General features: G+C 40.1%; 1 protein-coding gene across 1 annotated transcript; it reads left to right on the top strand.

Annotated features, from left to right (window-relative positions):
* The first annotated feature begins 339 nt into the window (after window positions 1-339).
* Window positions 340-24,255, top strand: LOC117373474 (monocarboxylate transporter 1-like). The gene is made up of 5 exons (XM_033969516.2): window positions 340-479; window positions 14,705-15,020; window positions 18,759-18,902; window positions 19,317-20,108; window positions 20,527-24,255. Exons 2-5 carry the CDS (start codon window positions 14,804-14,806, stop codon window positions 20,799-20,801), a joined length of 1,428 nt encoding a protein of 475 aa, XP_033825407.1. The 5' UTR covers window positions 340-479; window positions 14,705-14,803; the 3' UTR covers window positions 20,802-24,255.
* Window positions 24,256-24,914: the final 659 nt, after the last annotated feature.

The following is a 24,914-nucleotide window of genomic DNA, read 5'->3' on the forward strand; positions in this document are numbered from 1 at the left end:
TGAAGCAAAACACAACTCCAGGTATGTTTTTGATGAGGAAACTACATTATAACAGTGTAAAATTTGCGTTTTAATTTTAAAACATCAACGACAATTATAAAAATAAGTATTCACCCCCATATAAGGTACAATTTTGAGTGTTTTATTCAAGAAACTCCACACATAAGTTTTACATAACTTTTATCGCCACAATCCACAGAAATGATCATGCCCTGCGCCCTCTGTGGTCAGTGGCTGCTGCTCTCACGTGCGCTTTGCATCAGATTCCTCCACTGGGGGGGAGCCGGTGTGCGCATGCGTGAAGGCAGGCGTGTCATCATTACATCGTCCCATCCCTCCAGCGGCATTAGTGTGGTGGTCTGGTACCCTGCTCTCCAGTCTCTGCTGCACACGCTGCCATTGTCAACGCCTCCAACGCGCTCTGAACCAGAACCGAGGGACCCACGCTGCTTTTACGCACACGAACCCCGGGACATACGGTAAGTCTCCCCATGCGCACTGACCACACAAAGAGGAACGCGGCATTTTCACGGAATGGGGAGTTTTTTTGGGGGGTAGATTCAATCGGAGCACATGAGGCGTGGGGTAACGGGTTATTAGCCTGATATCTTCTCAATCCCGCTGTGCTTTTCAATCCCGTAACCCAATTTGTACCGCTATCTTTCATTTCCACGCAGCTATAACCATGGCAAACCAGCAGTTAGAACCAGAACTAAACTGAGTCTAAACCAGGACTCTCTCTCGTTATCTCTCTCGCTGTTTTGCTCCCCAATTTTGTGATTTTTGTGCCAAATTAGCCAATATCATCTATAGCCTAAACAAGGAAGAGCGCATGACCAGAGCGCGGCTTGAATGGAGTTTAACCAGAACCAAACTGGAACTAAACCAGGTGAAACTCGGGACTAAACCGGGGCTTTCCCCATTGTCAGTTCTGTTGTACTGTACCCCATTTACCCCCGTTGTTCCTGCTGCTTACGCACGTCACTTTCAGAGCACGTAAGGCATGGATTGGCTTCGCTCCTGTTTGGTCATTTTTCGTACAAGTGAAGCGGTAAAGGTGACTTAATTTGCATCGTGTGAACCGAATTATCCATAAAATTAAACAGAAACTTCAAACGCGAGATGTTAGAGGGGTCTCAAGCTTTACGCATTGATATCAACGCGGACTGCTACCAAAATTATTGCAGTGTATATAGAGAAATGGGCACGAAACGTTGGCTTACTGCCTTTCTGGATCAATTTGACTGCTCTGAATGTAATTAACCGCTATTTTGTCCACTATTGTGTCCACTTTGCGCACACGTAGTTCATAAACATGTTCGGAAATTACTTAAACTATTATATAAAGATGTTTGACGCGTAGCCATAGTGGACAGGGTCTGTGTATTGTCTACTGCTATTAATACACGCGGCCCTGTGGAAGAATGTCTAATCATAGATGGTAAATGGAAGGTCATAGCCGCTCCTGTCCTCTCTTCTGAAAAGGCAACGTGACCCCAGCGACATTGAGATAAATGGTTATTCTATTGTGGCTGCACCAAACCAGCTCGTCCAGGCTACGTTTACTACGTGCCGAAACGTGCCAGACTCAGAGGATGTTGATTCACTCGTGGGCAGAGAATCAGTGGTGTATTCATCTGTTTATGTAAATGTGAAATGTAAATCAAGTGCTCTTAATAAAAGCATTCAAAGTTAAAATTAGGATTAAGTTAGAACTAAACCAGGTCTGAAAGTGGTTTTAATCAGACAGGATTTTGCCAGAGGACAAACCAGGACCAGCCGCAATAAACCAGGTGTAATAAAGTAAAAATAGTACATAAAAGTTTACATTTTGGGCATCTGTACTTTACTTAAGTAGATTTTAAATGGGATACTTTTTAATTTTACTTCATGACATTTAAGAGCAGGTGTCTGTAACAGGACTGAAAAGTAAAACTATTTTTTTATTATTGTTTGAGACCTGCTGAAAAGGCTGAGGGTTTATTTTTTACCGCATTTGAAGTTTGGACAAACAAAAATATACAGTTAAAAACAGCTAGGAAAAAAAACAAAAAACACTGATTCAGTTGTTTCTGTTAAACAAAATTCAGCTCAAATCTTTACCAGAATCACTACATTTGAAGCTTTATTAGACCTCAAAACCTGCGTGAAATACGTTTTACTCCTTAAACAGATACTTGAATACTTTTACTCAACTAGATTTCTTCATGTGATACTTTTACTTTTACTTGAGTATTTCTTTGCTCTGATTTCTCTACTTTTACTTAAGTAACAGATTTGAATGTGTCATGCACCACTGTTTTCTTAACCACAATGGGAAAACCAGGATGTAACCAAGGTCTAGATCATGACCAAACCAAAATGGACAAGTTTTCATAGCTTTTTGGTTTAAAATGCTTTCAGCTAACAACAACAATATCTTTGAGGAATATTGGCACCATTTTCGGAAGCTACTGTGTAAAACTAATTTCACTTTTGTTTATTTAAACTGTCAATGTTGTACCAGTTTTTGTTTCATGCGGATAGGCCCAGTGATTACAGATATTAATCACAAACCAAGTGTACAATCTGACAGTTAAACTGCAAATTTCACCTGAGAATTATGAGCTGCCTCCAGCTAAGTTTATACAGGTTAAACCACACCTCCCCACCCGTCCCCATCTGCCCCCTGGAGGGAGGTCTGTGTCACGTCGTTCACACCTTAACATTCAAATCAAACCTTTTCTCTCTCTGTTCTGCACAAGCTCAGTCCTGCCTTTCCAAACCAACTCGTCCAGTTTAAGATTCACTTCACACATTCGGGTCAACGAGAACGCACTGCCATTCAAGACTTTCTCAATGAACTTTAAAGGCACACTGTGTAACATTTCTGGCGAGGGGTGCCTGCCAACCTACTTGTCTCCCTGGAGAAGCAATTACGTTGTCCGGGATTTTCCACAATATGGTATTAAACTTATCTATGTTACTTGTCTTCAGGCCCATCAACAGAAATTGATGGGCCTGTTCAGTCATTTTCTAGTATTATTTTTTGATAGACATTTTGAGGAGGAAATTAGGACCTTGTCACTATAGGGTTGGTGGCTTTTATTCGGAATAAGACCCCTTGGAGACACAGGGAGGGCATCTGACACACAGGGATATTTAAGAACATATTTGTAGAGGTCTAAACTACAGGGTTGGCAGCTTTTGCATAAAATAAGACCACATGAAGACACAGGGATAAGGCTTTAAACTACCTCAATAATCTTCGTGAATTGCCAAGTTTCAACAAAAACAACATTATTGTTATGAAACAAATACTAGGTTAATGCCATACTGTGGAACATTCCAAGCAAAGGAATACCATCTGCAGGTGGTCACAGACCCTCCATCATTGTAAACATGTCTAGGAGCATTTGGAAGGCGGAAATATGAACTGGTACATCAAACCCGTGCGTTTCAGAATATGTTTATAGACGTCTAAGCTACAGGTAGATGCATTTGGGGAGTTTTGTTTTGCAGAGAACATTTTATTATCAAAATTGACTCTAGATTTTGCAATTGGAAAAATAAGCAAACTCATTGTGGTTTTGTTTTGTGCAGCTCTACCTCCTTCTCTCTCAAACTGTTTTACATCATCTATGCCAGCCTTGAACCCAATACACCGACTCCATCACAGTTGCACTATTGCATTGCACTATTTTCTGATCTGTTCCAATGTTGTTTCCTCATCACTAACAGACTTGGGGTTTTGTTTCATTTACACACGTTTAACACACAAACCCTGCATTTTTAGGCTTTCTAGTTCTTCTCTCGAACTGAAAACAATCATTTGGATAATTTCAGCCCTGGAATTGCTGAACTAATGTCTCTACTGAACTAAAGGTAAAAGGAGCTGTGAACTTAAACTACCACTTCATGACATCACAAGGCGGAACAAAGAATTTTGAGCTTTGGAGATATAAACAGACTAATAATAAAGGGTTACTCAAACGTGTGAATGAAACAAAATACAACTCCAGGTATGTTTTTGATTTGAACAGCACTATAACGGCTCACAAGAGTCCATTTTGCGTAATATAGGACCTTTAAATGCTTGATGCCCCTTCTGCTCTGCTCTGACATAGTTTCCTCTGTTACGTAAGCGTTTGCAGAGCCCTCTTGAGGCCACAGGGTAACGCTCCACTGCTAACAGGAAGTAACATGGGTTAGTTACCAAAAGTGTGTGAGTCGTATACCACATTATAATACGAGATAGAACCAGGTAAAACTTTTACTGTCACCATTGTCTTCAGTCTTGTGAATGAGCCAGTGTGATTCACGCATACAGAGCAGGGAGCAGTATTCATTCTAGGGTAATTTAAGGTAATCTGCAAACAACTAAATGGGCCTGTGTCTCCATGGGGGTTTTATTGTGTAAATCCTGTAGTTTAAACATCTACAAACATGTTCTGAAATGCATTGGTTACTTTTATTAGTTTAGTTAATTAGTTTAATGTTCCAACTCTAAATATTCGCTGTAAACAACATCTTGCCTGAAAAATAATCCCCAAATCAAATTGCTATCAGTTAACGTCATAGTTGTGCAACCGTAGGGCCATTTTGTGAGTTTTGTCCGTGTTTGTTTGTCCATAAAAATGATGGAATCCAGCCCCACGTGTTTTTAGTTTATCATTACCAGCATGTCTAATATGGTAAAGCTGTGTAAAGCTGTTTAAGTTTGTGAATGTGGAAAATGGCCTTAAACAGTGGCACTGGGGCTGTATATGAGCCCAGGATTACACCGTGTGAGCAGAGGGGCTGTAAGGGTGAACTTAGGTGTTTTGTTCTGGGTTTGTGCTTTGTTATTGGAGCTACTATTGCCTGGCAAATGCAGACTGATATTTCTCTGTATTTTTTATTTTTTTTACACAGATTTAAGTCTGGTCCCCATGTCCTTAGTTGCATCTCAAGCTCAGTCAAACGTAATCGTCCAATCAGATCTGTTTATTTCAGTGACACATGTGAAAGAAAGGAGCTCATTGGTCACTTATGAGTTACAAATCAACTGTATCTCACCTCAAATTAACAAAGTTTAAACATTGCTCATTGATTCTGCAGAAATCCACAATGTTTTAAAGGCTCCTATATTTTTTCCCCCTTTATTATTTCCAGTACAGACGGATGCCTGTCCCTGATTGGCTAATCCACCTGTCAGTCACGTCCATTTGAAAACAGGGAGATTCACCACTGACCAGACTCACATCTTCATAAAATATTGAAGAAGTGTGTGTTCTGGGTCCGAGGTAACAGCTACTAGATTTACTGCAATTAGTCTGGTCACAATAGTAAAATTCGATACTAAGAAATTGACTCGATACCGATTACAGTACCACGATGAAGATTAAACATGCTCCTTTTTGGTAATCGAATGTAATTTTCACACACAAAGTAATAGTACTGTCTTTGTTACCATGAAGTCTTACACTAGTTCTGGCAAAGCTAAAAAATGAAACTAAAACTGCGCTCTATCAAGTTTTTAAATGCTCTAAATACCCTGAAATACATCCTGACTGTGAGCAGGTTTGCCTATCCACAAACCTGACTCGTAACTTGACCTGCGGTGAATATCAAGTTGCTGCTTGTGTCCATGGAGATGCTATTGCTTTGCCTAAATGTTCCACGCATTGGCATAAAGCTCATCCATCTCTATAATGTTCCAATGTTGCCTTTAACGTTCTATCTCCATTGAGTCATGCAGGCGAGATTCACTTCACCCGACATCAGAAATCCTGTGTACTTTAGAAATGCAATCCTTCCATATTTACAAAGTGTACATGTTGTTGCGACATCCTCAGTGTTACATGATGAAGCTCCTGTAATGGTTTAAATACAGATCTTTACAGAAAATGCTCCGTCTTAAGCGTCTCACCCATAATTCCGGGGGCGGGTCTGTGTTGTAACCTGCTGTAATTACCTTCACAAGCTAAAAAGACACAACACTCAACACATTACTACAGATATGTTGCATAAGCAGCTCTCGAGGTCAAAGTAAGTCTGCCGTGTACTGTCTGCAACTGATTATGAAGTGTTTTATTGCCTGAAAATGCACGGTTAGCATGCTAGTTGTTGTTACAGTGATGGCAAAACTCCGCTCCGGTCTCCAAAAGTTGTGCAATGTGCTTATAAACTCATCATGGTGAATAATTAAGATGCTCTGAATGCATAAAGTAACCTAGGAATAACTTGCAAACTGCTTAAAATGAGCCACTTCTGGTTTTCCTGTTTTTAAGAAGAGAAAAACCAAATACAGAGACTTTAAATCATTTTCATTTGACAAGTTTGGACAGATTTAGGCTGTTTTCACACTTTCACGTCAGCATATTCAAACTGGGACTAAACCAGAGACTAAACCTAAACCAGGACTAAACCAAAGTCCACAGCAGGACTAAAATGGGTTCAATGTAGGAAGTGTGAACGCTCTTATAGTTAGACTTTCTATTTAAAAGATGTTATTCATGGTGTCAGTGTTGCTGTTTTTTCTTCTTCCAAAGCAAAATGATATGGTAGTACAGAAAGATCAGCTTTTTTGGAAATATACCTGGATGACTGGGGTATCACACAGACACAATACACAGAACAAGATGTGTTTTTAAAATTCAAGGTGTTTTCTGAGTCCTGCTCCATGTGGCCCTGGTGGTTTCACTGCAGTTGGAGCATGTGTTCTGAATGAATAGACTCATTGATGTGGCGTATTCGGGCAGTTTCTCTGGAACTGTAGGGTCATCTGAGGAGGAGAAAACCATTAACCGTTTTCAAATTCCTCAAGCTCAATACAAAGTCGATGTATAAATAAAAAAAAAACAAACAAAACACCATGTTGTAGTTTCACATATTTTTGCCTCCCATGAGTCCTCTGTCTTGAGTTCAGATTCTAGTCCTGGTTCGGCCTTAAATGTGCTGTGTCTGGTTCTTACTTGCAGTGGTCAAAGTTGTTCTGAGCATTTAAATTATTCAGAATGATGAGTTTGAGTTTCTGCTAGCATGCCAACAGTGTACTTTGAGTTTATTCTCCAAAACATATTGGTTTCTTTGGGACCTTGACCCCTCTTAAACCTCCAGGAGGTTTTGGGGCCCCTGTACCTTTTTGAAGAGCGTGTGTTCACAGGGGCCTTCTCCATAGATTCTTTCTCTGGGGCGTTTCATAAGTTCTGTCTTATAGACAAGGCACATTGTCTAGTATGAATGTGGTGTGAGTGTTAGTGGTGGTCAGATGCCCCCACTTCCATCAGTCTGCCCCAGGACAGCTGTGGCTACAGTAGGAGCTTATGGAGTGAATGAATAAATCAGAATTGTAAAATGATTATACAAGACAAATGCATTATTATAAGTATATAATCATAGGCTTATTTAAAGCACCTCATATTGCAGTGTGTAAAGTTTATTTTACATGATTTAGACCTGGATTAAAGCTCTTTAAACGACAAGTATTAAATCCCAGACCAAATCAGTTTAGACCCAGTTCAGTCATGGTATGGACTAGACTAGGACTTTGGGTTGGCCCCTGGTTGAGTCCTGGTTGAGTCCTGGTTGAGTCCTGGTTGAGTCCTGGTTGAGTCCTGGTTGAGTCCTGGTTGAGTCCTGGTTGAGTCCTGGTTGAGTCCTGGTTCAGTCCTGGTTCAGTCCTGGTTCAGTCCTGGTTCAGTCCTGGTTCAGTCCTGGTTCAGTCCTGGTTCAGTCCTGGTTCAGTCCTGGTTCAGTCCTGGTTCAGTCCTGGTTTGTATTTGAGTTAATGATTATCTTTAGGACCATAGCCCATCCTGCATTCCTCTGGGGCCCTGATCAGACCAGCCCAGGGCCCCTCAGCCTCCTGCAGGTTTCGCAGGGGCCTGGGTCCTACAGGGTCTTACTGGAAAAAATATGTTTTGGACAATAAACTCAGGCTTTTCAAAAGGTACAGGGGCCTGAGCTCGGTGTTTTCACTTCATGCGCCCTCTCCATAAACACTGTCTTTGGGGCCCTGGGTGGATGTATTTCATGTTTCATAACTCTAAAACATGTAAGGTTTTATTAGGCCCCTTGTTTTCAGAGAGCACAGCAGGTAGCTGTTTTTCTTCGATTAGCAACATGACAATAACATGTTCTGTTCTTTCAAGTACGGAGCAGTGGGTGGGGTGAAAACAGACATTTTCATGTCAATATGTCAAGCTGTTTTAGTTCAAGTGTCGTCACGATAGTCAAATATCTTATTTTAATATAATTATGCTCATTTTTATCACAAAATACTTTCACTTATGGTCTTGTCCTGATGCAGTTCAACATCATTCTAAAGATATTCAGGAAAGGTTCATTTCTGTCCTGTGAATGGGACTTTTTTAGTATCAATACCTGCTCAAATGAGTATCTAGTTTCGATGTTGGCTTTGAGTATCGATTAGTATCTATTTTTTGATACTTTTGACAGCCTAGTACTAGGACCACAGTTTGAGAAGTGCTGAGAGCCTGGACCTTACCCAGTGTCACTGTAGTAAATGTGAGTTTATGTAACAGAGCCGAGAGTCTGAGGAGCCAAGAGGAGGAAGAAGAAACCTGAGAAGCTGTTAATTCTGGACTGAGCTCAGTCCAAGTAACAACTACTCTCTCCCTGCCCTTCTTGCTCTGTCACTTTCACTCCCTCGCCTCTCTTACTTGGTCTCTTCCAACAATATATCTTTCTCTTTCTGTCCTCTCCCCTCCATATCTTATTTTCATTTCATTCTCCCTCTTTCTCTCACTCTGTCTCTCTCGCTCTGTGTCTCTCTCTCGCTCTGTGTCTCTCTCTCTCATGCTGTGTCTCTCTCTCTCATGCTGTGTCTCTCTCTCTCATGCTGTGTCTCTCTCTCGCTCTCCTTCTCTGTCTCTCTCCATTTCCTCCCCGTTTCACTCCCCCTTTCTCTTCTCCTCTCCTATCATTTTTTATTTCACTCCGTTCTCTCTCTCCCTCTCCCCAACAATAATTCTCTCTCTCCTCAACAATCATTCTCCCTCTCCTCTCACTCCCTCTATATCCTTTTCTCTTCAATCTCTCTCCACCAATCTTTTTCCTTTTCTCCTCCTCTTTTCTCCCATCTCTATCTTGAGCTCTATATATCCTTTTCTCTATATATATCTCCTTCTCTCCCTCTTTCTCTCAGTGTCATCATCCCATAGTTGGTATGTTGTTGATATCAAAAGTGCTAAGGCTGAATGCAGCGTGTCAACAGCTGAAAGGTCATGTGACGAGAGTCCACATCAAATCAGCAGCTCGTTTAACATGTGACAAATGAGAGATACTAAAACTAATAGAACTACTAAACTAATAACTTAGAGATACTAAAACTAATAAGATGAATTATATTGTGAAAAAACTGCTTCTTTTTACTACGAAGGGGAAGATTTGGTGTAACTGTTGCTATGGCTACAAGGGAAGTAATTAAAAGTTTATATTTGTCAGTAAAAGCATCAGGTGTGGAAGACAAAATCTGACTTTTTCCTGATTGAAAATAATTTAACACAAAGGACTGGCTGTGGACTTCTCCATTCAAAAGACCCAAGCCGATCACTGACCAGTTCCTTACATAACAGCTGTATTAATGGCACAACCCGAAGTTTTCCCTGCATTCGACCCACAGTGCAGCTCGCCCAACCTGTAAGGAGCAGTGTGCCAAATTTTCAAATTATCTTTAAACTAGTGCTGCCAAGATACTAAAATTTCAAACTCGGTACCAATTCCAATACCACGATGATAATAAAAACACTCTTATTTAAACGATAGAATGTGATTTTCCACATTAAATGGTTGTACTTTCTTTCTATTCCCATGTGGCCTCATATCTGTGTAATTCCTCAGCTTTAGAATGATCTTGAGCTGTATTTTTTACAAGTATAAGACGCATAGACTAGTATACACCCATGGATCACAATGGAACCTACCTGGACGACTGAGGGATTACACAGATATAAGGCCACATGGGAATGGAACACAAAGTACTACCATGTAATGTGGAAAATTCTGAAATTCATGGGATTCTTGTATTAAGCAGTTCAGATTTCAGTATTTTTCACCAATTTCAATGCTTCTTAAAAGTGTTCCATGTGAGGGAGGGGCCTGAGCACATTTCTGTCTCTTAGATAAACACATTTTCTCAACTTTCAGTGTGAAGTTCAGCTGTGTGGCTTCCTGTGTAGCTTCCTGCCACATAAACAGTGCAGTTTGGTTAACGTTAGGTTTTTTAATATTAGGTTAAAAGTGGGTCATATAAATGCTGCTCTACTAAGCACATGCAAATCAAACGTGTAGAGGCTTGTATTTATCGTAACTGTTAAGTGTGTTGCATACGTTCGAGAGGCCACACCCTCTGCTGATGACGTCATCATGTGATCATAAGCTGTTCCTCTTTTGTTTTTTAATAGCTCTCAGCTGTTCTTTAGCAATACCTAGACAGCCTTACCCATAGGAATTCAATATGAGACATGTATTCAACTTTTATGACATTTTAACTGTGTTGTAATAAAGGGATTTGACTGGTATGTTTTTTTGAGTCACAATAATCTCTGTATCAACTTGTTTTAGGGTGTATTCTGATCTGTTGTAATGTTGTTTTCTCATAACAAACAGACCTGAAGTTGTGTTTTGTTTCATTCACACATGTTTAACACACAAACCCTTCATATTTATGCTCTCAAATGATAAAAACTCTGTTCCACCTTGTGATGTCATGTAATACAGGAAGTGCTCCATTGTGTTTTAACTCCCCACACCTTCACTAGAATCATTTTGGTCATTTCAGCTCCTGCATTGCCAATCTCTAGGTTTACAGCTCCTTTTACCTTTTGTTCAATAAACTACCACTTCATGACATCACAAGGTGGAACAGAGCATTTTAAGCTTTGGAGATGTAACAGACTAATAATAAAGTGTTACTCAAACGTGTGAATGAAACAAAACACAACTCCAGGTCTATTTTTGATGACGTAACAGCATTATCACATGACGTAATGCTCGAGTCAGTTTTGCGTAATATAGGGCCTTTTTTTAGAAAATCGGTTTGCAAGTATCATTTTTGTGTCAGGGGCATCTAATTATTTCAGTATTATCACAGTATTTCTTTGTAGCTCTGTCATTTGGTTCATCCTAACCTAAATAACCATTGCTTTTGTATTTTGTCATTGTTTCAATCCAAAGTGAACTCCTGTAATATCCAGTTCGATTTCGATACTAAGGAATAGACTCGATGCAGATTCAAGTACCACGATGATGCTACAAACTCTTTCTTTAAACAATGGAATATGATGTTACACGTTAAATGTTCATACTTTCTTTTCTATTCCCATGTGTCCTTATATCTGTGTAATCCCTCAGTGTCCAGTAGGTTCATAGTGGTTCATGGTGTACACTAGTCTGTGTCTTATACTTGTGAAAGATACAGCGCAAGATCATTCTAAAAATATTCAGGAAAGGTTCATTTCTGTCCTGTGAATGTGACTATTTAGTATTGATACCTGCTTCAATGAGTATCTAGTTTCGATACCAGTTTTATTATTAATACGCATTTGGTTTTCGATACTTTTGATAAACTTTCCCCAACATAGAGTCTCATAACACCCAACTGTACTCAAGGTTTTTTTTTAGATCAGGGACACAGTGAGATAAAACTAAACTAGAGCAGAGGTTTTATTTGTTTTGAATGTTTTTTGGTGTGTTTGAGCCTTACGCAGTTCGTGACGCAGTTCAGCGTTATCTTATTACAGGAGAAAGGTGAGAGTACATGAGAAAACGGGGTCAAATCGAACACACGTTTTGGGTGGGCATTTCTCCAGAGATCACAGTTTAAAGTGCCGTTTGGAGCTGGTTTGTACATGACTATTTTTACGCCCACTCCTGGTGGCTCTTTCCTTAAATGGCCTTAGACTCTCAGTCCAAAACACACACAGAAGCGGAGAGAACTACTGAACAAGGACTGGGGATATGGTGAAAGATGAATCAATTTTCGATTTTCAATTTTTAAATTTTAGTTTGATTTTTATGTTTTCTCTTCTCAAGTACTCATTTCCCATGTACTTGCCCCAGTACAGATATATTCTATAAGCAGCTCTTAAGGTCAGAATAAGTCGGCTGTGTACTGTCTGTATCGATGTTTAAAGAGTTTTATTGTCTGATAATGAGGAAGTGTGTGTTAGCATACTAGTGACTGTGACAGCAAAACTCCACTCTGGTCTGTGAAAGTCTGAAAAAAAAACTTGAAAAACAACTAGTTATTCCTCACTTGCCTTATCGTGGTGAATATCTAAGATGTTATAAGCACTTTGCACGACTTTCAGAGACCAGAGGAGCTAACAACTAGCATGCTAACACGCACATCCTGATTACCTGACAATAAAAAGCTTCTTAATTAAGCGCAGACGACATCAAGACCTCAAGAACTGCTAATACACTATATCTGTGCTGGGGTAAGACACATTTTGCTCAAATACATAGAGGAAAAAACCTGGTGCAGAGCCTTAAAGCATTTACTAAAGGTCGCTTCCCCATTCAGAAGATAAATTTTGATTTGAATTGTTGCCATGGTGTCGGCACACTGTTGCCATAGTGTGAAACCCATGTATTACTTTAGGATTCCATTAGACCCTACGGTGCAAAGCTGATGCAGACTTCAGTATCTGTCCATAAAAGGAGAGAGCGCTGCTGTAAACAGGCGCAGAGTCCAAAGCACGACCTGGACTTTGCTCCTCGACGTATCCCTCCACGTTTGGACGGGCAAAAAAATAATCAGCCGTTTCTTGGAGCCTGATCGCGATTTCTATTTTTACCCTGATTCATGTAAACTTGGCATCTTCATAATCCCTTCATATTAACTTGAAGAGGTAACGCAAGTTTAGGGCTGTGGCAACTAGAGATGTGTTCTGCCGATCGATTGGCCGACTAAAAAGGCGCCGTGGCAAAAGCGCTCAAAACTATTCAGCATCTATATGACCCGACCATGTGACTGCAAAACGACTATTTATACAGACAAGCAGGTCTGTCGACAGAAAAATTTGGGGTCCTGGTGCAAGAAATCTCACATGGGCCCCCCTGTAATGTAAATGAATAGGAAGAGGGTCCAATTTTGGGCCCCTAAGACCATTTTGTTCAAGAGACAGTTTTCCCTATTGCTTACGTTTTACTTTAGAACTCACCGTGTTACAACAACATGCATTTTAATGATATTCATTTTAGCTTTTGAATATATTTTGGCAGCCGTAAAAGGTTGAATTAATAACTTAACTCATTACAGATGCAAACCTGTTGTAGATTTAGAATCGTTTTTGTGGTTTAAATCTTGGGTTTTTGTGTCGGTATCGTTAATTCCAATATTATCAACTATATTTACTTCATATAATATAACCCAACCCAATTGTAATGCTTGTCAGAAAAATTGCTATTATATTTCTGTTCCGCAGTCATTCAGGCCCGTATGAGACCCTCCCTGTTCTTAATCAGTGCATAGCGTCCCCCCTCACGGTTTAGAGCACGCTTCCACATGTGCGTTCCATGTGCAGGTTATAAATACACAGTGATATTATGTGTATCAGGCTGTACCCGGCTGTACCAGGAACAGCACAGAGCCTATAGAACCGTGTGCAGAGGGCAAAGGGCTTAAGGAGAGCTGCTGGTGAAGGTATACGGAGAACGTGAGCTTTCTGTTAAAGGAGCTGTACCTTTTTAAAAACAAAATAAAACAGAACTGGTTCATCTTAAACAGTTTGTAGTGGTCCAGAGTTATTCTTTACTTACCTTATGCATTCAAAGCATTTTAATTATTCACCAAGATGAGTTTATAAGCTTTTTTCACAACTCTGAGACCAGACCGGAGTTGGCTGTCAGTTAAGCTAACTGTGCACTTCCTGATAATCATAAAATTAAATGCTTTTTAATTTGATGCAAATGGAACACATTGGACTTATTTTGATCAAGAGCTGTTTTTAGAATATCTGTACTTTTTTAGATTTTTATATTCAAATCCTCAGAGTATCCCCTCTTTGTTTTGTCAACAGCGCTGCAAACCCATTTCCTTCTGTCCTTCTGTCTCCTGAAATGGTTTTCACTTCACAGCTGTGTGTTGTCAGGGTAAAGTGATAAATGCAAAAGGTGGCCATTTTTAAAAATCTAACCCCCAAAAATGTTCAAAAAACAATTTTGAGTTGTGTGGAATGTAGTGAACAAAAAGTAAACAAAACATGTTCATTCATAATTTTGTTTTACCTTGTTTTTTTATTTTAATTACTAGTTACATTATAGGTGTCTGTGTAATCTCTGATCCATAGTAAAAGCCAAAAGTAAAATCAGCTGGACAAAAAGTTGTAGGAGTGAAGATGTTTTGCTGCTCATCCAAGCAGCTTCTTCAGTCCTGATCAGATTGTTGGTAGACCTCATACAGAAATTATAAACCATAGCTGTTTCCAGTGTCGGTGTGGTTAGCTCCTCCCTTCAGATGGATATAAGGCAGTGTCCACCAGTAATCTGGCCAGAACTGAAGAATTGGATGAGCAGCCAAACGTCTTAACTTCTACAACTTTTTGTCCAGTTGAAATATTTTACTTTTGACTTTTACCATTTACATTATAGATTCACCATATAAGATTTGATACAGAATTCTCCCTGTTGCTTCGTCTGAGAGAGGGACAGCACCACATTCTAAACCTCTGGCTTTCATTAATTTTTACCATTTCCTGTTTTTTTTTTTTTTCAGGTGCTGCTGTGAAACCCTTTGCCCTTCCTCATCTACCTCCTCTGCTCCAAACCGCCCCCACCCTCCCCTCCTCCTCATCTCTCCTCCTCCCCAGCGAACATGCCTCCTGCAGTGGGCGGGCCGGTCGGGTACACTCCCCCCGAGGGCGGGTGGGGCTGGGCCGTGGTGGTGGGAGCCTTCATCTCCATTGGCTTCTCCTACGCCTTCCCCAAGTCCATCACCGTCTTCTTTAAGGAGATTGAAGCCATTTTCGATGCCACGCCCAGCCAGGTGTCGTGGATCTCCTCCATCATGCTCGCGGTCATGTACGCCGGAGGTGAGGAACGTTTACTGTTTAATGGAATTAGGCTGGGGCGATGGTGGTGTAGAGGGTTAAGCAGGTGCCCATTCACCAAAAGGTTGTTATGAGAAGACACTGACCACTTGAGAAATGGAGAAAATCATAATCGTACCTAAGAAACCCCTCTTTTCCCACATTGATCAATTTGTTTTGCCCTTAAAAACCCCATATTACACTATTTTCTCATCTGTTATAGTGTTGTTTCCTCATCACAAACAGATCTGGAGTTGTGTTTTGTTTCATTCACACGTTTAACACACAAATTATACATATTTAGGCTCAGTTCTTCAGAAAACATTGTTCCACCTTGTGATGTCATGTGGTAAACACTGTGTTTTATTAAACTCCATACAAAACACAACTCCAGCTATGTATTTGAGGAGCTGCATTATAACATGGCTTAAAGCTAATAAGAGTTATTAGTTTTGTGTAATATAAGACCTATTCACAATGTCTGTCTTGTTTATGTTCATGGAATTTATACAGAAAGACTTTTAATAATTGCCATTTAACACAAAAAATATTCCAAATGTCTTCAGTCTGGTCCAAACCACATGTTTTTAATCAAGACGTCTGTAGCCAATCATCTATCAGTAAAAACACCTAGTCTGATCACTGACTCGGCATGATTAATGTAACATCTGTTCCATATTGATACTGTCTCGAATTTATATTGTTGCCGTGCCCTTGAGCAACACACTTCACCCACACAAACCCACTTGAGTCACTGTAATTTGACCGGTTGTGACAGGAAGGACATCTGGCTTAAAACCTCACCGGAGCCTCTGTTTGAAAGACGCTAAAGTGTCCTGCACCATTTCACTGTCCACTGGCCTCTTTTACATTCTCCACTGGGCTCTGCGGTTTTACATGAGAAAAGACTTCAGATTAGATTACATCACTTTTGTATCCGCGCAACAAACGTCCATCCACTTCACTTTTCTGTTAATACGGATGTGACGTTAAAGCCATACTGCGTAACATTTAATTTCACCACAGGCTTTCACTAGAATAACCTATTGACCCTGTTGTTTCGACCCTTACAAACATGTTCTGAAACACGTGGGATTATTATGTCTTTAAGTAGTATCATTAAACATTTAGAGAAACAGTTAATACACAGATAATGATGGTAATAGTAATAATAGTGACAGTAATAGTTGTAGTAACGGTGGTGGTAATAGTAGTAATGTAGTTTTCGAGATGGGTTTTTTAAATATTTCTCCATACATAAACTTAAATTAAACTGCAGATTTTAGATTGGTAATAAAATGCGACAGATGTGCTGCAAATTCTTAGAAATACTTCCTAAAAAGCTATTTCCTGTTTTAAAATGCCAACAATATCCTAATGACACAGTTCGGTTTAAAATATGTTCTATCCTCCGTCATACTCTTCAAAATGGCTTCTTCAAAAATGTAACAACTGTATGGTCCAAAATGCATTCAGTTACATTACTATTCAACTTTCCTATTGCCTTTTTAAAAATTCTTGAATAATAAAGTTACTTGTCCAATTTTCTGTTAAAAAAAAACAAACAAAACAAACCAAAACAAAAAACGCTTGTATTTCAGATTAGTGTTGAAGTCTGCGTTTGTCTTTACATTGGAGAATACAATTTTGCCTAACCACACAACGTCCTGGCTGTGTAAACTAATTCCTGTAATTCAAAACACATCACAAATCTACCCAAAATTTCACACTACTTCAGGTAAAAGGCAACTGGATGATGCAAGCTCAGATTTCTTTTCTGAACCAAGAGGAAGTTTGAACATGAAAACAACGTCATCATCCTGTAGTGAGGATTGAGTCATTAGAGTACATGGACCTGAGCACGTTTACTGTACTATGAAAAGCCCCGTTGCTGAGTCATGTTGAGGAAACGGGTCACCTTGGAAACAAGAGGGCGGGGTCAAATGTGTGAAATGGTTAGTCAGCAGATGTTGTGGTTGGGTGGTTTTAAAGGTGTAAGTGAAGTGTAAGCTCCTGTAGACGTGCTTTGAGCCAGAGTCCCCAGAGCCGTGTACTACAGGATACATAACAGACCTAATGAGCCAGTGTCACATGAACGACGGAGGGAACAGGGCCAAAGGAAGTGAAGGAGCTGAGTCTGCAGCTCTTCCTCAAAACAAACTCCAAATGAACCAGGGAGGGACTGGACTGGAACCGGGACCTGGACTGGGACTTCATTACTGCAAAGAAAATGCACCAGCGTATTATAAAATTTGAAACATTAAAGTTAAGGTAGAGGTACTTTTCCCATCAAGGAACTGTGTCCTCTGCATTTGACCTTCAGTGTCTCTGGGTTAAACGTGTCAGGAGCAGTGGGACCCATCTTTAGATCTTTAGCTGGTCTTGGTCAGGACTACCCTAACTGGAGCATTTGACCAATTCTGCATGTTCTTTTTCCCCTTTCAACCCAAAACATGCAAATGTCACACACAAAGGCCCGTAACTTGAACCCTGTGAGGTGCTCTGCCTCCCTACAGACTCCTTTTCAAGGTTAAATGCCTTCAAACATAGTTAAATGTGACACAACTGTATAAGAATCTGGAGCCTGAGTGTGAAATATGTGTGGGCCGTTGCCAGATCTGTAGGGCTCCTCTGAATCACTGCACTCTTTATCATTACATAACATTAGAAAATTAACAACGTCCCTGTCCCTGCTGTGTGTGTGGAGTGCACTTTGTATTCACTGAAGTCTATCTGGCCCTAGAGCCGTTGTAGAGTTGATTCTTTTGTGGTCTTGGCTCCCCTCTCAGACTCTAGGTCTATTTGTCCCATTTTAGGAGCGCATACTTTTTCAGCCAGAACATTTCCAGCCTACAGAATGTTTAATATCCCTTCTTCTTATACACAGCTTTCTTTGTAGCCTCTTATACAATCGCTCATTGTCCTCTGTATATGCCTGATGTGACGGCTCCATCTTCTGGCAGCACGTTGTAACTGTAACTCCTCGTTCCCACATGTAGTGACACAGAATTATAGGTGTTCATTACATGGTTAATTAATTAATGGACTTAATGGGCTCTATGCACAACAGCGCCCTCAACTCACTGTTGGGGTCACTACTTCCTGTCCAATTTCATCTGACGTTTTTGCAGAGTCAGGTTAAAATGAATAAATATTTAAAGATCAGGCAGTGGATTTGAGAAGCTGAACCCTATAAAATAAAAATGCATGTTTTTTAGAGGAGCGATATACATTACTATCTACAAACTGAAAATGCACATAAAATGTCCTTTGTGCCCTAAAATATACAAATCCAAATTCGATAGAGATGCTTGGCCTGGAATGTTCCACTTTATGGCATTAAATCTATATGTTGCATTCATTAAATGACAGGTGTTTATATTACCTCACGGCATCACCTGCTCATCTCAGTGGGGATGGACCAGCTTAATGTCATATTGTGGAATATTCCAGGCAAAGAAAGCGGACGAGCAGGTAGTTTACCCTCCACCGTGCGTGTAAATGTTAGCTCAGCTGGTTTTGTGCACTGATCTGAAAGTTGGCAGTTCGACTTCATGTTTTGTGATATTACTGGATGTTCTTTTATGGGACTAGTTGATCAGTGTAAGGAGTGTAACATGTGCCGCAGTTCATAGTTCACATTATATCTGTATAACATCTGTAAAAAATACACTGTATAAACTGGTTTCTTAATCAGATTCCTTTTCTCACCCTCCCCTCCCCTCTTCCTCTTCCTCTCAGGTCCAATTAGCAGTATCCTGGTGAACCGCTTTGGCAGCAGACCCATCATTATGATCGGGGGGTGCCTGGCTGGCTCCGGGCTCATCGCTGCCTCCTTCTGTAACACTGTGGAACAGCTCTACTTCTTCATCGGGGTCGTGGGAGGTAGAGATTCACATTGTTTTTGGTTATCTTCATGTTATAGATTTTAAGAACATCAAATGGAGGGAAAGCGACCAAAATACTAGGGATTTATGAATGTTCTGGTTTCCTCAAATTTGTAAAAGGTGAAGCTGGAACCATGTAAATCTGTAGTAAAATTCAACCAATGGACAAAAATTGAGGTGTAATGAAATCACAAGACAAGCAGAGTTTCTGGCATAATTAATACATTTCATTTTTGTTCATAATTTTGTTTAATATATTGCACTTTTTATTATCTTACTGGCAGCTGGTTCAGAAATTCAGACTGTACCCTGGTTGATCTGCCCTGTCTCCTGCTTAACATTAAACTATGGATAATCTAGTTCACTTATGCATTGCAGCCTCTAAATCCCTCTTTCTTTCTGTCTTCTTTAGGTTTGGGTCTTGCTTTCAACCTGAACCCCGCCTTGACCATGATCGGAAAATACTTCTACAAACGCCGTCCGATTGCAAACGGCATCGCTATGGCCGGCAGCCCCGTGTTCCTGTCCACGCTCGCGCCGATGAACTCCTGGCTCTATGACGCATTCGGCTGGAGGGGCAGTTTTCTCATTCTGGGTGGACTTCTGCTCAACTGCTGCGTCGCCGGGTCCCTTATGCGCCCGATCGGCCCTAAACCCCAACCCCCTGCTCCCAAAGACGACGTGGAGGTCAAGAAAGAGAAGAAAACTGTTTTACAAACCATCAACTCGTTCATCGATCTCACATTGTTCAAACACAGAGGCTTCCTGCTGTACTTATCGGGGAATGTGGTCATGTTCTTCGGACTATTTGCTCCTCTGGTTTTCCTGTCAAACTACGCCAAAAGCAAAGACATTAGTAAAGAAAAGGCGGCGTTCTTGCTTTCAGTGTTGGCGTTCGTGGACATGGTCGCTCGCCCCTCCATGGGTATCGTCGCCAATACGAAATGGGTGCGGCCGCGGATCCAGTTCTTCTTTGCCGGAGCGGTTTTGTACAACGGTGTCTGTCACGTGTTTGCGCCGATGTCAACGGATTACATGGGCTTCGTAATCTACGCCATCTTCTTCGGGTTTGCGTTCGGGTGGCTGAGCGCGGTCCTGTTTGAGACGCTCATGGACCTGGTGGGAGCGCAGAGGTTTTCGTCGGCCGTGGGGCTGGTGACCATCGTGGAGTGTGGGCCGGTGCTGCTCGGACCCCCGCTCACAGGTAAGAATGGGACAGTAAACAGTTTCGTTTATCTTGATAAAAAGGGTTGACAATAATCGTTCAATAATCGCCATCAGAGATAATCGCCATTATATTACCTGAATGTGCGGAATGTGCTGTGCCCTGAACTTTCAACAGTATAGCATTTAACTGTACCTGGTGGAGATAGATTGGTTGGAGATCTTTCACATGAGGCCTGTCCATACACTGAGAATGAGACACACCTGTATTTGTCTCTATCTGCAGGTTTAGGCTCTGGATACACAGGGTCAGATGTGATTGTGAGACCTTTCTTAAGACGGTAACAGTGCAGGCTACTGTTGGTTTAGCCCCGTTGGTTCTTGCGTTCAAAAAGTCTCAAGCTACAATACAAAGTTGCCCACAGACTTTAACCAGACTTTTATTCTGTCCATTTCAGGCAGCTTTTATAACCACTACAAACACTACGACTACACCTACATCTCCTCCGGCATCATCCTCATCGTGGCCAGTGTGATGCTGTTTGTGGGAATGGGAATCAACTACAAGCTCCTGGATAGAGAGAAGGCGGCGGAGGAGAAGAAGGCGAGGGACCAGCCAAAAGAAGAGACCGAAGCAATGTTACCCCCCAAGTCACCAGAGGGCGACGAAGAGAAGGCTGTGGCCGCGGTAACACTAGCAGACGTGGCGAGAATGGATGAGGACACTGTTTAAACAAAGACTATTTAAGACTTTCTATTGCCACAAAGCTCACACGATTTTGTAAGAAAAAAAAATCGAATAGTTTTTTTTTTTAAGATCCAAGTTTCACTTCACCATGTGCATTTTTAAAATATGTCCAGGAATGTTGATGTTTGAGAGAAGAACTGAAATCTGAACTGCTAAACCAATACAGTGTCTGTAGAAGTCGGAACTACAGGGTAGGCAGGATTTACACAGAATAAGACCCCATGGAGACACAGGGAGGGCATCTGACACACACACAGGTACTTTTATATCATATGAGTAACTAGTTTTCACTTTGTTAACCGGATTCTGTGCATTTAACCAAGGCAATAGCACCATCTAGAGGACACTGTCACATCTGCGTAGTCAGTAGAGCCTCTTTCAGTCTATAGTGTAAGTATAAGCATAAGCCATGTACTCTTCTAAACCTGGTTTTTAAGGTGTACAATGAACCTTTTCTGGTAAATGGTCTGCCACCTCCTTGTCTCCATGGAGATGTCATTTTCCTGGGGTGTTGTACAGTATGGCATTAAGCTTGCCTTGCATTTATTTAAATGGACATTTTTATCTCTCAAAAACCAGCATTTTGACAGTGTGCAGGCTGATCTCTCCACAGATCTGACTAGACCTATAACTTAGCACCACCTGCTTGAATATCTATGAATATAGATTAGTTTAATGCCATGCTTTGGAACATTCCAGGTGAAGCAACACTGTCTCAGTGTAGATGAGTCTGTAGCGAGCCCTTCACCAGTAAACTTGTGTAGTCTACGTTTAAATATATTTATTGCATAGAACTTTTAGAGCTTTTCTGTCCCGATACCGATATCGATACTTTGACCTAGTATCAGCTGATATCTGGTGCTGGGATAGACTTTACCTTTAAACACAAATGGCGTATGATACAATATGATCCAAATGTGTTTTAAGTGTTACAGTTGATCCAGTCCAATTTATAGACCAAATGTGATATCGACTGAACCGATATCCGATCCATCGAACTTTTTGATATCTGTGCCGATATCAGATGCCAGTGTCGGTGCGTCTACACAGAACAACTTGAAAATGTGCTCAGTACAGTTTGTTTTATTTCAATTTGCTTGGCAAAGTTATGGTACTCATCTAGAGGACACTTTAGCTCATCTTTTGATGGGAGAACGATGTCAAAACCTGTCTGTATTTACAAAAATCTGGGGTTTAAGCGCCTTGCAGTACATTTCCCCTGTCTTTGACCTCATCATTTACGCGTGTGTGGTTGGAGCATGTCTCTGTCTGCGTCTGTCAGAGCGAGACGGGGGCAGGTCAAACCCACAAACTGATGTCATTTTTAGATGGTTTCTCTCAGGGTCGACTTGAGCTACGTGAAGTTTCATATGAACAAAACTATGACCTGGTTCAAATATTGGGAGATTATTTCTTAGTTTTATGAAGTTATATGAACAAAAACATTTTAAAGGTAGGTTTCATGGTCTCGTGACGATGCTAGTTTTTCTTGACAGCAAATTGTGATGGGACTTGATGAGACTTGATGAGACTGTAGTTTTTACAATGTAGGCTATTGTATTTTTAGTTTTTTTGGGAGTTTATTTCTGTGTTAGCATTAATCTCATTTGTTGTTAGTTTTTTGCATTTCACAACAGTTCAGTCTACAACTGTATTTTTAAATGAAATGACATAATATTGAAGTTATAATTTTTGTAGTTTTTTCAAAATAATTGTTCACACAGAATTGGAAAAAAAATACACTAATACAATGTTCAAATCTAGATGTCGATTACGTTCAAAAAATGTATTTTTTATAGTGTATAAGAATTTCAACTAATTTCAATTTGTGTAGATATTTATTTTTTTTGCAGTGTATGTAAAATTCCACTAAAAAAAATTCGAAATCGGTGACACATGGATTTACCGTTTTAAAATTATATCTGTTTTTACTGATTTTGTACTGTCAAGCCGGCCTGTCACTATAATCACTATGTAAAGACTTGGTTCAGTATTTAAGAGCTGGAACAGTATTTTATGGCTCAAAATGTAAGTGTAAAAGTGAAGATTTTGGGGTATTTTAGTGATAGATTTGAACTGTAGAAGGTTGAAAAATTCACTTCTATGGTTAATTATTGCTTAATTTTGCTTTTAATATGCTGTAGCCCTGGTTTTAAAGCCATTGTCTATTTAAAATGATTCACTGGGATTATCTTGCATTATTATTACTGTGTCAGTGGCATAAAATAGTTTCAATATTATCGTTTATTGCTGTATTTCTCTATAGCAACAAAATGTGTTATAGTGACAGGCCTAACTGATGAGACTAGAGTATGAATTTTTATGTTGTTTTTTTTTTTTTTTTTTTTTTTTTTTTTATAGTTTATTCTTAAGCAAATTGTTTTAACAGATCACAATTGTTGCTTGTTTAATATTCTGTATAACCAGAATTTGAGGTGGGCATTATAACAGAAATGTTTATCGCAATGTTGTTTGATCAGTTAATGCAATATAAAGCTACCATCTGGAACTTTTTTGCCAATATTGAAGTTCGACAGCATTCTGCCAGATGACGATGGTGTTAATGTTTTATCTTTAATATGTTCTTTGTGTTTTTGAATGAAACTGGAAGTCGCTGTAACCCTTTGCTTCAGTTTTATTGAGTTTATTCGTGTGTTTCGATATATTTTTGTAACATAGTATTTTTGAGTTTTCGTGCTGTAAATGGCTTAAATTTTACCGTAAATTAATTCTATGACCAAAAAAAATTCTTACCCCCAAACAAAAGATTTTAAGCACATTTTTTGCAGTGTTTTAAAGGTACTCTATGAAACATTTCTGGAAGAGTGTTTGCCATCTGCTCGTTGCCATGGAGATACATTTTGCTTTTCCTGGAATGCTCCACAGTAGGCATTTAACTGTTATTGAGAATGAATGCATAAATCTCAGGTGTTTTTATGGCTCAAAAATCCCTTTTAAAAACTTGCACTCTGACTGTGAGCAGGGATCGCCTTTCCACAGGTCTGACCTGTAACTTGGCTTGATCGTGTCACCTGCCAAATAAATTGAATGCCATACTGCGAAACATCCCAGAAAAAGCAAAAAAACTTCGCCATGGAGACAAACAGGTGGCAGATTCCCAACCAGAAAAGTTGTGTAGTGCAACTTTAAAATTGCGTAAGTGTGTTTATAATTGTAGAATGTTTCGACCAGTGTCTCTGCCCCAACGTGATTCTAGAGTAAATGTTTTTAGGGCCTTTTTCTGATGTCGAATGCAGTTTAGAATGTGTTTGTGTGACAATTCCCAATCCGTACGTGAAGATGGAACGCCGTTGGTGCAGGGTGTGTGACGGTACTGTACTGTACAATGCTGCAACTCATTTTTAGCTCAAATGAACAAATGTTTTATGTTTTCTATGTCTTTATAAGACTGAACTGAAGTAAAGGTTTTTGAAGAAAACCAACACGGCCTGTTCTGTGTGTCCACCACATCTGATAGATATGACCCAGAGAGGGAGGAAATACAGATTTGGAGCTTTAATAATAATAATAATAATAATGATAATAATGATGTGTTGGTCTTATACAGAGCTTTTCCAGATGCTCATGGTCGCTTTACAATATGAGTTATTCATTCACTCCATTTTCAGTGGTGGTAAACTATTATTGTAGCCACAGCTGCCTCAGGATAGATTGAAGTGAGGCTGCCAATCTACTCCCATGCATACACACTCTCACACAGACACATCCACACACACACTCTCATACTGAACAACGTGGGTGAAAGACACATTTGTCTCTCATCCCAGTCCTGACCAGGCCCAGCCGTGTTCAGCTTCTGAGATCAGACGAGGCTTTGACAAGGAGGTTTTGGCCACAAACCTTTATTTACAAAAAATACTCCAGAAAACTATTGGCAACACAAATTATTTGTTTAAATCGTGAACTACGTCAAGGATCTCTAAATATAAATATAAACCAGGACTTTCTAATATCAGTGGAATAAAGTTATTTCACCACAAACTGTCAGAGAGATGAAGGGATCAAAGGAATCACAGGAAATCCTGGATTACCTCTGGTCTAGTCCTGGTTCAGTCCTGGTTTAGTCTTGGTTCATTC

This window comes from Periophthalmus magnuspinnatus, chromosome 7 (assembly GCF_009829125.3).
Source record: "Periophthalmus magnuspinnatus isolate fPerMag1 chromosome 7, fPerMag1.2.pri, whole genome shotgun sequence".
In the NCBI taxonomy this organism is placed as follows: domain Eukaryota; kingdom Metazoa; phylum Chordata; class Actinopteri; order Gobiiformes; family Gobiidae; genus Periophthalmus; species Periophthalmus magnuspinnatus.